The 14677-nt window shown below is 43.4% G+C and overlaps 1 protein-coding gene across 2 annotated transcripts; it reads left to right on the top strand.

Annotated features, from left to right (window-relative positions):
- The first annotated feature begins 283 nt into the window (after nt 1–283).
- On the top strand, nt 284–10354 carry ACADS (acyl-CoA dehydrogenase short chain). Of its 2 annotated transcripts, none has more exons than XM_060250325.1 (10): nt 284–633; nt 2236–2414; nt 4018–4167; nt 4363–4474; nt 5539–5690; nt 6060–6230; nt 8123–8260; nt 9088–9183; nt 9354–9410; nt 9733–10354. In XM_060250325.1, exons 1-10 carry the CDS (start codon nt 585–587, stop codon nt 9883–9885), a joined length of 1257 nt encoding a protein of 418 aa, XP_060106308.1. In that variant the 5' UTR covers nt 284–584; the 3' UTR covers nt 9886–10354. The 2 variants fall into 2 exon arrangements, with proteins under 2 accessions (XP_060106308.1, XP_060106309.1); XM_060250326.1 differs by having other exon boundaries at nt 573–633; nt 2251–2414.
- Nucleotides 10355–14677: the final 4323 nt, after the last annotated feature.

Genomic DNA, 14677 nt, shown 5'->3' with positions numbered 1-14677 from the left:
CCATTGAAGTCCCTCCCTTCCCCAAACCCTACCTCACTCAGGCTTCAAATAAATTTTATAAAGGACACCCCCAAAATCTCCAGTTCTTTTCCAATCCAGAGATGGCAACTTTACTCCTCACCCAGCGTGGTTTTCACGCGGGAAAACTGCTGCGGGGGGCAGGACCTCTTCCTCCCCGGCAACGCTTTTGGGCTCTCCTGCTTTATGGGAGCTGGAAACCCGAGCTGGGTTTGGGCTTCCCTGAGGCAACTCTTTAAAAACAGTAAGGTGCAGTTTGGCCCTCGCCAGTTGCAGGGTTGAACGGGGACTGGAACTTCCGTCCCGCTCCTTCCACCGTGCAGTATGTAAATGAACAGCTAGATTCGAGTCCAGTAGCACCGCTGTGAATAGAGTTTCTTTGTAATTTGCTTTTTAACAATAATTAATCATTCATAATTTTAAACTAAAGTAGACTTAAAGATGTCTATTTGTGACTGAGGAAAGAAATAGCAATAAGGGGGCGGGGAAGTCAGCAGCTCATTAATAGTAATGAGGAGGTGGAGAAGGCGAGGCTGACCGGCAGGCAACTGTGTTCCTTCCCCGGTATGGCGGCGGCTCCCCTCTTGGCGTGGCGATGGGGCTCTGTAGGAAGAGGTGAGTCGGGAAAAACCCATCGCTCCCCCTCCATCGCTGTCTCTTGGTATGTGCCAGTGGTCGCGCTGGCTTCGTAGAAAGGCCCGGCGTGTACCAAGTTGGTAAAGCGGGGTGAACTTCGATTGTGAGGGAACGTTGGGCGGGTGGTCCGTGGAGGTTGCGGGGAAAACTCTTTTCATGAGAGGAAACGGAGAAAAGAGTTTGAACCCCTGAAGGGCACTTGTGGTGGGGTAGGGTATTCTGTTGTGTAAACTTGGCCTATGGACAGGGAGCATGGGGACCTTGGCCCGGAGACGGTGGGGGGAAGATGTTAACACATCAAAGGCTGTGCTATGTACTGTACAATTAAGAATAACAAAGCAGTTTAAAAGGACAAGACCACCAGAGGGAGGGGGAAGGGGTGAGTTGGTGGGCGGGAGAGTTGGGCAATTCTGGTCTGGCACATGCAGTGCTGATTAAACATCTGTCCACCTCCATGTACAGAGGCAGTATACCCCTACAGATATTAGGTACTGGAGACAAACAGCCGTGGTTTGCTGTGGAAGAGATCAATGGGCCAACATTATTTTTATAGCAAAGACAGCTTCTGCTGTTTTCCCTTGAAACAGATGCAGATAGCCTCCCTGCTAGAACCAACACACCTCAGAGATTTGGGGCGGGTGGGTGGAATATTTCCAGATTGGGGCCTCTAGATAAAAGAGTTCCAGTGACATTTTTTAAAGCAATCCACTGACTGGCAAAACAGGTATTTGAGTTACCTATATATGACTAGGACAACTCCAGAAGCACAGTTGAAATTTCCTGTATGATACTGCAGAGGGATCTTGCAGCTGTCCCCCTTGGGTCATGCAGTGCAGCAGCAGAATGTCTTGGGACATCTCTGGATAAAGCAGTTGGGAAGATGTTCACTCTTGATCCAGAATAGGTGATACATTTAGAGGGAAAATGCATGAAGGGCCAGAGGAAATGGTAATGGGCAACGGTTGCTTGGACTGAGGGGGAGGCTAGGTGATGTCACACTTTAGTTACTCTCTGGTCTTCTGTTCAGATTTGGCTACAGTGGCCAGGAAGGAAGGAAGCAAGCCTTGCTCTGTCTTTGCCCCCAGATGTTGATGGGAGAGGTGGGATCTTTAAGAGAGACACAAGGCACTATTAACCTTTCTTCTCTGTTGGCAAGGAATCTTTGGGTGTGGGTTGCTCTCTGTCAAGTTGCAGATCCTCTCCAAGCAATTGCCTTGATTGTAAAAGAGATGAGATCTTTTCAGGCAACTCAGCTTTTGCCCCTGCTATAAAGCAAAGTGATATTGCCACAGTGGACAGTGTAAAGAAGGGTGTGTGTGTGTGACAAAGCTGAACTTTCTGGGAATGAATTTGGTTAAGTATTTGCTACATGCTATTTTGGCAGGCTAGTTATCTTCTTTTCTCATCTCTGAATGAATGCTCAGGACTTTAATCTTGTCCTCTTGATGGAAGGAACTGAAGGGTTCAGATTGGGAAATTCTTCCTATATTTCAGGAGCTGGTGCTTTCAGGAAAGTTGCAAAAAACCAACAACCCTCCCTCCAACTTTAACAGAGGATTTGTTTTTGTCTCATCCCACCAGGATTTCCTTTTGTAGCTCGAACTTTCCAATATATGCGACAGCTGCACACTATATACCAGACAGTAGAATTGCCAGAGACTCACCAGATGCTCCGCCAGACATGCCAGGACTTTGCTGAAAAAGAGCTGGCTCCCATTGCTGCTGAGCTGGACAAGGAGCACCGCTTTCCTACTGATCAGGTACAGAACACTTGTTGTGTCTTTATATAGCATGTTGCTTTACTTTATGTATCTGAGTTCGATTCTGGAGGAAGCTGGATTCAGGTAGCCGGCCCAAGGTTGACTCAGCCTTCCATCCTTCCGAGGTCGGCTTGAGTACCCAGCTTGCTGGGGGGGAAGTGTAAAAGACTGGAGAAGGCAATGGCAAACCACCCCATAAAATTCTGCCGTGAAAACGTGAAAGCAATGTCACCCGAGTCGGAAATGACTGGTGCTTGCACAGGGGACCTTTCCTTTCCTTACTTGATGTAGCATCCTGGATGACTGAAGGACCTCATGCAACCAAACAGGTTCATCAGATAGAAAAGTGTGTGTCTCAAGACTGAGCCAAATATCCCAGTTGCCTTTAGTATTGTTATATTCGTCAGGATCTGGATCTTAATGCTGCCCAAATCAAGCAAAACATTTTTCATATTCGTACTTATGTCTCTGCCGGATATAAAGGTGTGTTTACTATTATTTATTTACATTATTTCTAGCTTGATTTTCTCCTGAATAATTCAGGAGGGCCTTTTTACTCAGGTAATCAGGGCTGTATTGTTCAGAAAGATGCCCTGGGACTGTAGGCTATACTGATGTAGTGCATACTGTCTGTTGCTGTAGGTATGATCCTTCTATGTAATTTCTGCATTGTCTGACATGTCATATTAATTTGCTTTGTTTCAGCTCTGTTTTCAGATTGCTGTGTTTGTTGGATGTTCCATTTATTTAACTCAAACTGTATATTTTATTTTATTTTATTCGTATCCCACCCTTCCCACCAAGGTAGGCTCAAGAAGGCTAACAAGCCAATAATCCAAGTCTCAGTGAGAAAGTTGAACTATAAGAGCAGCTGACTTCTGCAACCTGTGCAAATGTTCCTAATTTCATGCAAATGCAGCTGTTCAGTGCCTCAGTCTCCTTGCCTTTCCTTGATAAATGGAGGCAAGAGAATTGAAATATACAAATTTTCTTGCCTCTGTTTATCATGGGGAGAAGCAAGAAAGACCTGGAGGGGGGGGGCACTGAATCCTTTGCTCTTGGCTTCTTAATTAATCCCACTTGTGAAATAGCGCCAGGCCTTGTGCACATGTGTTTTCAAGACAACTGTTCATATTTGGAAGGGCTTGGCTTTTTTAGTGAGGTTCCCAGGAAGTTGAATTCTATCATATTTTGAGCTTTTCAATGTGTAGAATTGCAGCCTGTATCCAGTCATGTCTTTAACACAAACAACGGTTTGTGTTTCACTTTAATTATGATTTATAGAATGCTGCCTTGCACAAAGGCTTAATAAATTGACTTTGAAACTCAACAAATAATAAATTTTAAAGTAAGCAGTAGCTAATAAATTTGAAGTCAAAAGAAATAAATTGTGTGGCTTACAGCGGTTTTATTACTGCAGTATGTGTGTAGTACTGCAATTGAGCAACTTGCTATGGTTCTCCCAAGGGAATAAACTGTTATTCGAGCTGGAAAGTCATTTGAATTCTGCCAATTCCACCCAAATTAATATAATTTGTTTTTAATTTGAATATTATTACCACCAGCATCTCCTCACTTAATGAGCTTTGTTTTCTCTATCTAGATCAAGAAAATGGGGAGCCTTGGACTACTGGGCATAGATGTGCCAGAGAAATACATGGGAGCAGGACTTGATTACCTAGCATATTCCATTGCCATGGAAGAGATCAGTCGGGGCTGCGCATCTACAGGTGTCATCATGAGTGTCAATAATGTAAGATGTCTTTCTGCTGTGTGAGACACCATGAAGTTCTTCCTCTAAGCCTGGAGATTGAAGTTTCTCTTCTATTTTGAATGGGACAGCTGTTTGTTGTGATGTAGGGAGAGTGGATTGCGTGACACTCTTGTTGGTGGTGGTTTATAATCTGAAGGTTTAACTAAAGATAATATTCTCTTTATTTTTTTCAAGTCCCTCTATTTAGGACCAATTCTGAAGTTTGGGTCTGAAGAGCAGAAACAAAAGTGGATTGCTCCATTCACCAGTGGAGACAGAGTGGGTTGCTTTGCCCTCAGTGAACCAGGTAACTTGGGCATTCAGATTCTTTGCTGGATTATGGGTTTGCTGTGGGGCAGAGAGGTTTGTGGGCTTTGCTCATGGGTGGTAATGTATCTTGAGAGGTCAGAGAACTGCAGATGAAAGCGATGGATGTGGATTGGGGTGTTAGCAATAGATAGGGTTGTATTTATTCTTGCTAAAAAACAAACCATAACTGCACCCAGATAATTTTTTTTCTATCACCTCCTTGTGCTCAATTTGATTATTTTCACTTTGCATAATTTATTGTAATTTCGCTAGTCAAAGGAAAGAGCGAAGTGGTATTTAGGGCACAAACGCCCCATCTCCTGGAACTCTAATCCAGCCATCTCTCGTGTCTTGAGATCAGTGGATATTACTTGTGGACTGAAACATAACATTGCAAACATAAAAGTTAGGACCTTGTGTTATTTTTATGAAAGCTGAAATTCTCATGATGCTCAATAGTATAGTCATTTCTTTGTTCTGCTCTTTTTCTGTAGAATACATTTTCATGTAGAATACATCCAATCCTGATTACAGGCTAAGATTTAGCCATATTGCTCCAGTGGCCTTTTAACTCAGGCGGGACATGGACTATTAGAATCAGACAGGCAAAACACTCAGTACAGGAGTTATGATTCACCAAAGCTTTTCAGAGCTGGCCGAGCCTGTTAGGACAGTCATTGTGCTGCAAGGATAGCAGTAACAGTGTGCAGGAGGACCAGCAGCAGAAACAGCTTCTGAGTGGTGATAAACAGCGAGGGAAAAAAGAGGGCCAATAGTAGAGTCCCAGTCAGGCAGTTACACCTATTTGGTGAAGAAAAAATGCTCCCGGAGCCTTGTGCAAGCTCTTTTACTCTGATCAGCCTAAATGTGAATGAGCCAGGTTTCCTAACTGCATTAAGGACATGGCCCTTAAGCACTTGCTACAATCATCTGTTGTCAAGTGGAAATGATGAGGGCAGCTTGAGGGGGAATGCTTTTGAGGTGGGGGCACTGCAGCCCCTGGCTAGCACAAGAGCAAAGTCCATCATGTTTGGTTTTTGTCTTGCCTGGTTCCTTGACAAGGAAATGGCAGTGATGCAGGAGCCGCTTCAACAGTTGCCCAGCTTGTTGGTGATGAGTGGGTCTTAAACGGCACCAAAGCCTGGATCACCAATGCCTGGGATGCCAGCGCAGCTGTGGTGTTTGCAACCTCAGAAAAATCCCTGAAACACAAGGTAAGCACTCTAAATGGGTATTTGCTTGGCAGGAGCATCCCAGAGCTTCTCAGTCACATGTGGGAGTTCAGAACAGAGCAACAAGAGCCAGAGAGGCTGGCTCTTGGGGGCTTGAGAGGCATCTGAGAGTGAGGCATCTGTAGCCCTCACTACAGTAAACTTGCTCTTATTTTCCCTCTGCCTGGTGGCTGGTTCCTTCACTGCTCTGCTGGGGTGGTGGCCTGAGGTGAGTGGCAGGACAAGCTTGTTTTTGTGCACCTTTTTGTCCCTTTGAGTAATCTGCACAATCTGCTGCACTAAGCACAGCAAGCTAGCTTGTGTGTATTTCACAGTACTCTGGACTGGACTGAAAGCTGTCACTTCTTTCAGGGTATTAGTGCCTTCCTTGTTCCAATGCCAACCTCAGGCTTGTCTCTGGGCAAGAAAGAAGACAAACTAGGAATCAGAGCATCGTCCACTGCCAACCTCATTTTTGAGGACTGTCATATTCCCAAGGACAACATGCTGGGGGAGATGGGAATGGGCTTCAAAATTGCCATGGTGAGTGAATTTATATCAAGGGATCAGGGAGTAATGTTGGACAGCACCATGCCTGCTTGATTATTACCACACAGGGTTGACCTGTCTCTCCAGCCTCCAAAGGGACATTACAGGCCTCTTTGCTGAAAACTATGATGGAACACCTGTTCAAACAGTATGACGAGGTCTTTGAATATTCTTTATTTGCTTCATTTATACCCCCATTTTCCCACCCAATGGGGACCCAAAATGGCTGACATTGTTCTCTTCACCTCCATTTTATCCTCACAACAATCCTGTGAAGTAGGTTAGGCTGAGAGTGTGTGACTGGTCCAAGGTCACCCAGCAAGCTTCCATGATAGAGTGGAGAGTAGAACCTGGGTCTCCTAAATCCTAATAAGACACTCTGCCTATTACCTCTGTGACTCTCTTGAATACCAGGCTTCCTATAGCTACCTCTCTCTCTGGCAGAATGGAGGCTTTAGGCATTCCTCCAAAGATCTTAGTGATGACAAGGTGCTCAGTGGAATTTAGTGGGGGGAGAGAAAGACTGTGTGCTTTTGGAGGTGAGGTAGGTGTGAGTTTGGAGGAAACTGCTGTTATGTTTTTGTAGAGGTGGGAGATGGCAGGATGAGAAATGAGAAATCCCCTTAAGTGTGTATTTCCAGAGATGTTTGGCTGCTTTATCCATTTGATTGTTCAGACATGGCCTGCTGCTAAGCAATTACTCCTGTATCTTTCAAACATTTCAGTATGAGAGTGCAACCTGTTTGGGGAAGTATATCATGCAAATTCTCCTATATTGATTTGGGAACAAGAGATCAGACAAACACTGAGAGAAATGCAAGTAGCTCTTGACTGGGGCTGCAGGGCTATGATGCGCCACTGTGTCCTCTGGGGAGAAGCTACAAATGGAAGAAGCCCTATCAGTGTCTGGTTTTGGGATCCAAAGCTTGGGGTCATGAACATGCATATGAAACTGCTTTGTAGCTAGGCTTGCCTGCCATTTCCTTGCCTGCCACAGGTAAGCCCTCCCCTCTTAGCCCCAGTCCCCCACCTGTGAGAAAATGCCGAGTGGGGGGGAAAAACAGCTTCCATAGTAACACTCTAGACATTGCCTTGTCTTTTTACCATTTAGAAGGGAGTCCTTGACTAGAGTGACCTGTCACATCCCACTGAAACTTCACCCTCTAATAGCAACACCCTTAAAATTTCTCAGTATTTGCTACAGCAGTGTTGGCAAACCTAGTTGTAACTATTAGACCATCAAGCTTAGGGGTTTTTTGGGGGGGCGGCATTTGTGTGTGTGTGTGTCCATGCCTGTGGCTAGAAGTCACGGTGACCTCTTGCGACTCCTACTGGGGCACTGAGGATAGAGAAGTGACTTGATAGCCTGCTTCTACCTCCTGATTCTGGTATTCTCTGGAGGTCTTCTGAGATAGGACAGGATCGAGCTTGCCTGGGCTATCCAGGTCAAGGCCATCAAGCTTAGTATTGTTTCCTCTTGCTGACTTGATCCTCAGGGTCTCAGGCTCAGAAAAGTCTTTAGTCCTGTTTGAGGCTCGTTAGCTGGAAATGCCAGGGACTGAACCCAGAATCATTGGTATGTAAATTATGAGAATTCTGTCTGAGAATTCTAAGCATCCTCTTCAAACTACAGTTCCCAAGGTATGGTATGGTCAAAATAACATAAGTAACATAGCTCTATCCTGCATTTCTTCTCTTCCATCATGATTTATTAGGGAGCAGGGCACCACAGGTAACTATACTAGTAACGGTTTGTACTGACTAGCAATTTTGGATTCCCTGAGTAGTTTCCTTTCCCATGTGTTTTGGAACAAGTGGGGGTTGGGGAACACTGAAAGGTAATTCTCTCTCTCTTCCAATTCCTCCCTTGCCATCTATTTTTTTAGCAAACCTTGGACAATGGCAGGATTGGAATTGCCTCACAAGCCTTGGGAATAGCCCAGGCAGCTCTAGACTGTGCTGTGGATTACGCAGAGAAGAGGATGGCCTTTGGTGCTCCTATCACTAAGTTTCAAGCCATTCAGGTACTGTTGCTAGGTTTCTTGGGAACCCCTATGAATATTGAAATATGTAAAAAATTATTTTGTGGGGTAGGTAGAGGGTTGGGGGAAGTGTGTGTGTGTTTTTTAAAATCACACTTCTCAAAAGCCACTTGGATTATGAAGGGTCAGTACTGGAATTGGTTTACAAATTGCAGTTTGGTTCTTGGGGCTTTGTTGGACATGGAGTGGAGGGGATATAGAAGTTTGTCTATTTGTCTGGTACTCAAATCAGACAATCCAAAAGGTGATCCATAACTTCCCATTAGTGAACATGGACCATAGTCCTCTGGGAAGTTGGGGCTGTGCAAGCCCTGTTGAAAGGAAAGAGCTGCACAATAGCATGAGGGGAGCAACCATTCAGTCATTTTCCAAGGACTTCCTGGTGGAATGTGCTCCATAGGACAGGTATCCTGTTTTCCATTGACTCATCACCCCACCCCTTAACCTGACCTCGCTGTGCTAGTTGGGCTGCTTTAGAATCTGCATTTAGTTTTGTGTCATGTTCACATGAACATGGAGTTCTCTAATGCAAGCATAAATGTAAGAAAAAGACTGCAGTAGCAACTTGCACCAAGTCACATTGTATCCACATTTGTGTTCCCACATGCATAAGATCTTGTGCAACTAATTTCTGGGCCCTGTAATATTTAGGGAAAGTGCTAGGTGTGGCACAAAATCTTACACAAGCAGAGCAGCACTAAGCCCACTTACATTTCTGCTTGTGCATTAGTCTAACCACATTGGTTTTAGAGTGCTAAAAAAAAAAGTGCTGAAGGACAGGTGTAATTCAGATTTCTGTATGTCTGCAGTTCAAGTTGGCTGACATGGCAGTGGCGCTTGAGAGTGCTCGTCTGCTGACCTGGAGAGCAGCTATGTTGAAGGACAATGGAAAGCCATACTCCAAGGTAATGTACTTGAAGGAGGGGGTCTTTCAGGCATCCTAAAAAGCGATGCGAAGAGCAAGCTGCTCATTGGATTTTCGTCTTCCACTTCTGCAAAGCCCCGGGAAATAGGAATAGCTTCTAGGGCAACAGGCTTTCTCCATTTCACAGCGCTGCTGTTCCTTTTTCAACAGGAAGCTGCAATGGCCAAGCTGGCTGCTTCTGAGGCTGCAACTGCCATTTCCCATCAGGTAAGCAGCTCTGTGCTTGCAATAACTGAGGACCTTTGAGGGGTGGGGGAGAGGGAACCCTTTCCCTGTTGCAGATGTTCTGTTGGTTTGTGAGGCACAGAGCCCTCAGCACGAGCTTTGGAGTGTTTCTGTTGTTCTGAGTGGAAAACACAGCAGCTGCACTGTGTGGGAGTGATTTACATGACTATTTCAAACTTACAGCCCTAGTGGGAGTTGGGTTGGGTCCCCTGGAAACTGCTTCCCAGTTTGTGTGGCCTGTGTATTTCCCCTTATTGCTGAACCCCAGGCTAATCTGAGTGACTATTAAATGCTTTGATTTCAGGCTATCCAGATACTGGGAGGGATGGGCTACGTGACAGAAATGCCAGCAGAACGGCACTATCGTGATGCTCGGATCACTGAGATCTACGAGGGAACCAGCGAGATACAGAGGCTGGTGATTGCAGGGCAGTTGCTGAAAGAGTACAGAGGTTGACATTGCAGGGCTGGAATAGGGGGAGACTTGCATGTTAAGTGCCTCTTGGTAGGAGACTGTCCTTTGAGCAAAAAACTTTGTCAGCTGGGGGCCAGATGGCAAGCCCTCTCCTTTGGTCATTGACCTTTTATGGGACTATGCAAAAACTGATCAGCCCAACTGCTTGTGAAATTTTTGATTGTTCTGAAATGGTAGGACATAATACCTGTTAGGCTAACAGTGGCTAATCAAAGTGCCATGAGCCTTTTGAGAAAGGGCCAAGCTCACTGGGTGAGTCTGTTTGGCTTGATGGTCAAGCTGCCTGTTACAGAAATGCACAATATATACTAGGATGACAGTTTTGTACAGCAGGAGAACATATCTCTAGGAAAAACCAGGAAAAGTGACTTGCTCATGTCAGATGATGGTCTGATTCTCCTTGCACTATACCTTCTGGTTGTATTGAATGAATTTCTGACTACTTAACAGACATCTGTGTGAAATATCTGAATTACTTCACCTGTTTGAGGGACGTGGTGGAGTTACAACTCGCAGAGGAAGGGTAGGAAAACTAATTTGTACTGCCTTTTCATGAGTTTATTTCTGGAATGAAAGTGGGGGTATTGATACTTCCTTCAAGCACCAAAGTTCCCTCACTACCGCCACAATCAAAGCTTGGGTATTGTGACTGAGACTGCAGAGTGGGATAGCTGTACTATTTAGCCTCTACCTCTCAGCTGTAGCCAGTTCACTGGATTATACTATATGCTTAAACTGCAAGTTGAGAATGGTTAAACAATGGGTGGCTTGACACCGGAGCACCAACAATTTGCTGTCAGTTAATGGTTCCAAGCTCAGAATACTTACTTTGGTAGACTTTTGCTGCTAGAATGAAGATTGTTTTTGTATTTCACAAAACATTGAACATACCTTGAAATTATTGGATTTCAAGGGGATTGTTGGATTGGCAAAAGTAAAAACAGAATAGTGGAATGCCCGCACACAGCCTAGGCTTGTAATAATTTCTGGAGCATCCTAGGGTTGTAATAATTTCTGGAGCAGTTCAGGCAAAGCTCTCCACATCAGAGGCTGAACTTTTGAATCTACAATGGCATGAGGCCTTCAGCTTCTCAAGAAAAAAGGTAAGCCACCACCCTCCTTTCTGAAAACATCAAGAAATCCCACATTGTCCTCATGGTCTGACAAAATTTTCTGTGGGGAAAAGTAATAATTGCAACTGAATATATGGCATGTATAGCTTATTCACAAATGGAGCTTTACATAGGCAGAGGCAAATGACAATGAAGAATGCAGAGGTAATCAAGGCAGGAGGAGCTTGTTGTCTTGGTGCCTTGCTTTTGAACTTTCCTGAGACAGATACCTGGGGGCAACTGGAAACCCAGTGCAAGAGTAGATGGGCTTCCAAATCTGTTCCAGCAGAACATGTGCTTTTATGGGCAGGGGTGAAGAGACAATGCTTTACCCACATTGGCAACAAAAATTTACATACCAAGTATGGGTCAAATTATTATAATCTATTTTCTTTTCCCAATAAAAAATATTCTCCCTCCGCCTCTTTAAAATAACTGCTATCTGTTTCAATAGCTGTTCTTCATGCTTCTGCCCAAACTTAGAAAGAGAAACTTTCTACAGTCGTCACACTAAAATCAATAAACTGTTTCCTAGATTATGCAAAGACCCTATGCTTACTGACATAATGAAATATGGCTTCTAGCAGACTCTAGTACTTTAATTTTTAAAAAGATAATTCAAGGCTTTGCAAGTGAGGATAACAGCTTACTGGGCAGATGGTTTGTCTTAAGAGTAATATGAGTAAAGACTTCACATATGAACACCAGTCCCTGTTCCACTATGCCTACTGCTATCCTAAAAATCTAATTTATCCTTCCTATTGTATTACTTTGTGACTGGATGAAGTTCTTCACTGAGGAGTGTGACCAGCCTCCTATTAAACAATTAAAGAAAAGTGACTTCGATCAAATCATGATTTTTACAGTTAGTGATCAATATAATTTAGCTCAGAGCAAGCCCGGGGAAATCAGTCTTTATAGACTTTTCCCCTCAGTATCACTTCTCTCAACATCAGCAGAGGTAGGCAAGCTACATACTATAGCTAAATTTGCCAATATAGATACAATCAGGTTAGCTCAATTTATTTCCAAAAGTTTTGGTTTCTGGCACCTAAAAACAACTACATACAAATTTTGAGTAAAGCACATGAAAAGGGAGAAAATATCTTCAAAGCAATGGGTAACCTGCACTAGTTATACCAGTTAGTGGTGCTTTTGGATGTAGCTAGCTAATAAGAACTTCATGGTGGGAATAATAGGAAGGATGTTAAAAGATACGCCGTGCTGTCTGCATGTGTTTCTTAGGGTAAGAGCAGCAACATGAAAGGGCAATCAGCTCAGTGAATGGTGACCCATGTTGCACAGACTGGGCGTGGACAGCAGGTCCAATTGGGACAAGTGGATTTAAAGGTGTTAAGCATTACTTCAGGCCGCCTCCACAAGTGGCAGCACCTCCACAGCTATCAAACGTGTTAGAAAAAATGTTTATGGAGCTTGGTGACATCTGCTGTAGTAAATGACAGAATTGGAACCAGAAATTCCCTGATTCAACAGTCTTTGGGAAATTACTATCAACGATATGTTAACCTGTGCATTAGAGGGATAATAATAAATCTGATGTATGGATGTAAACATTACTGAAACCAAAGTGCTGAACATGCTGAATCGCTCTATAAATGATTACTGTTCACCAAATAAAACGGCTTCTCACCAACAACTGGACCACCCAACAGTCACACAAATCCAGCAACAGACGTTGATGCCAACTTTGTCCCCCACTTGGATAATACTGTTATGAGACTAAGTAACATCAGCTACATCATCTTGGGCTCATCAGCTTAGGTCACCCTGTGCCAGCAGTTCCTCCTACCTTCTGCATTGGACAAAAATGTCTGTCTGTGTGAGAATAAATGAAGAGAAACTGTATATAAGAAACCACAACATCCAAAAAGCAGTGGGAGAGCATTTTAATCTCCCTAGACATTCTATTACAGACCTGAAAGTCACTGTTCTACAAGTAAACTTCAGTGGGAATATATGTGAGAGTGCTGGATTTATAAACTCATCAAGGAATTAAACACTGTCATCCTGGTTTAAATAGAAACTTGGATTTCCTCACTCACTACAATAGAGCTCTAACAATTTGTTTTAAAAATAACTGGCTGTTCTTAATATATTTTATCAGACTATAACCCTACACCAGTATATGTACATTTTTACTTAACACGTCACCTTGCTTACCCATTCAACCTCTGACCTATCTCATCATCCTTTACTTCTAATTGCTAATTCTCTTTCAGATACACAAACCTCACACTTTTAAGTTTATGACTGGATTCACACCTAACCTTTCCACCTCTCCCCATTTATACATGAAAGAATCATGACTGAATTCACAACCTGCTTTAACTTATCTTTGCCCTCTTTGTAATCTTCCCCTTAAGTAGGATTTCCACAGATCTGAAGAAGTGATCTGTGACTCACAAAAGCTCATATTGAAACAAGTGTTGTTAGTCTTTAAGGTGTCACTTGCCTTTTGTTTATTTTGCTACAACAGATGAACACAGCTAACACTTTGCAGTCACCGGACAAATGTACTTAATTATAACTTGTACAATGCTTCAAGGCCATCCTGATTTTTCAGCTTAAATTACAGGCTGGAGAACATTAACTGTAAAATTGCTTCTTCCTGCAGGGCAAAGTTAAAATAGAAGATGCTGGCTACCAATTTTAAGCAGTTAAAGGGAAAAGCTGGTTTACATATCAATGCAATCTAGTAAGAATTTGTTGGGAGCAATGTTCCTTCTAAGCTGCAGAGTCTGGTGAGCAAAAATTCTATTTTGTGAGCTACTGCCATTAAAGTTGTGAGCTAGTAGCATTAAAATTATGAGCTACAGCATAAATTAATTTGCTCTGGGGCCATTTTTCCTGAGACAAAAATGTGTGAGCTGGAGACTAAAATCTGTAAGCTAGCTCACACTAACTCAGCTTAGAGTGAACACTGGTTGGGAGTATAATATTTTGTCTCTCCTGTCATTTTCCTTCTAGTTGCTGCTGAGAGCGCGATGAAGTGGCACAAAGCATTAAAAGAAATTCTGTGTCAATTACCTGTAATTTCTACCCTGTTGGTTTTGATTGAAAAAACCCAAGCTACAAGCAGCAAATAAATAGTTTGTAAGATGCTGGCGTGTTAATTATTATGGAACAAGCAGATCAAATTCCACTCCTAAATAATCCACTTTGCAACTGCTGGTTTCTGTAATGATTACAAATGAGTCTGATTCAGCATCAAGGAGAGGGGAAGCCTTTATCGGCTTCCAGTACAGTTTACAGATGTCATAAAAGACTGCTTCTCCCTCAAATGACTCAGCCATATTCAGATGCTTTCACTGCATCCCAAGGTTCCCAGGATTCTGGTTCCTGCAGATGGAGGGGAAATGGGGGTAAGTGCATCCCAAACTACTGTAATCAGCCTCAAAAGCTCCCTGCTACTCAAACTGGATTTAAGGCACATCCATCATCCTCAGAAATGCCATTAATTTGCCATAAGTCTTTAGGTAAGCAGCAGTTAAAATCACACCAACATCCAATCTGACCACAGTGAATTATAAATAAAAGCTCTTGCTATTTTTTTCCTCTTTCAGACAAGGTGTAGCTTTCATGACAGCAAAAGACAACTTGGCTACAGAAGGCTCAGACTGCTAATGGCTTCTAGCAGCAGC

The sequence above is a fragment of the Heteronotia binoei genome, chromosome 11 (assembly GCF_032191835.1).
Source record: "Heteronotia binoei isolate CCM8104 ecotype False Entrance Well chromosome 11, APGP_CSIRO_Hbin_v1, whole genome shotgun sequence".
Lineage (NCBI taxonomy): Eukaryota > Metazoa > Chordata > Lepidosauria > Squamata > Gekkonidae > Heteronotia > Heteronotia binoei.
Note: the sequence above shows the minus strand (reverse complement) of the source record. Positions and strands in the feature narration are given on the sequence as shown.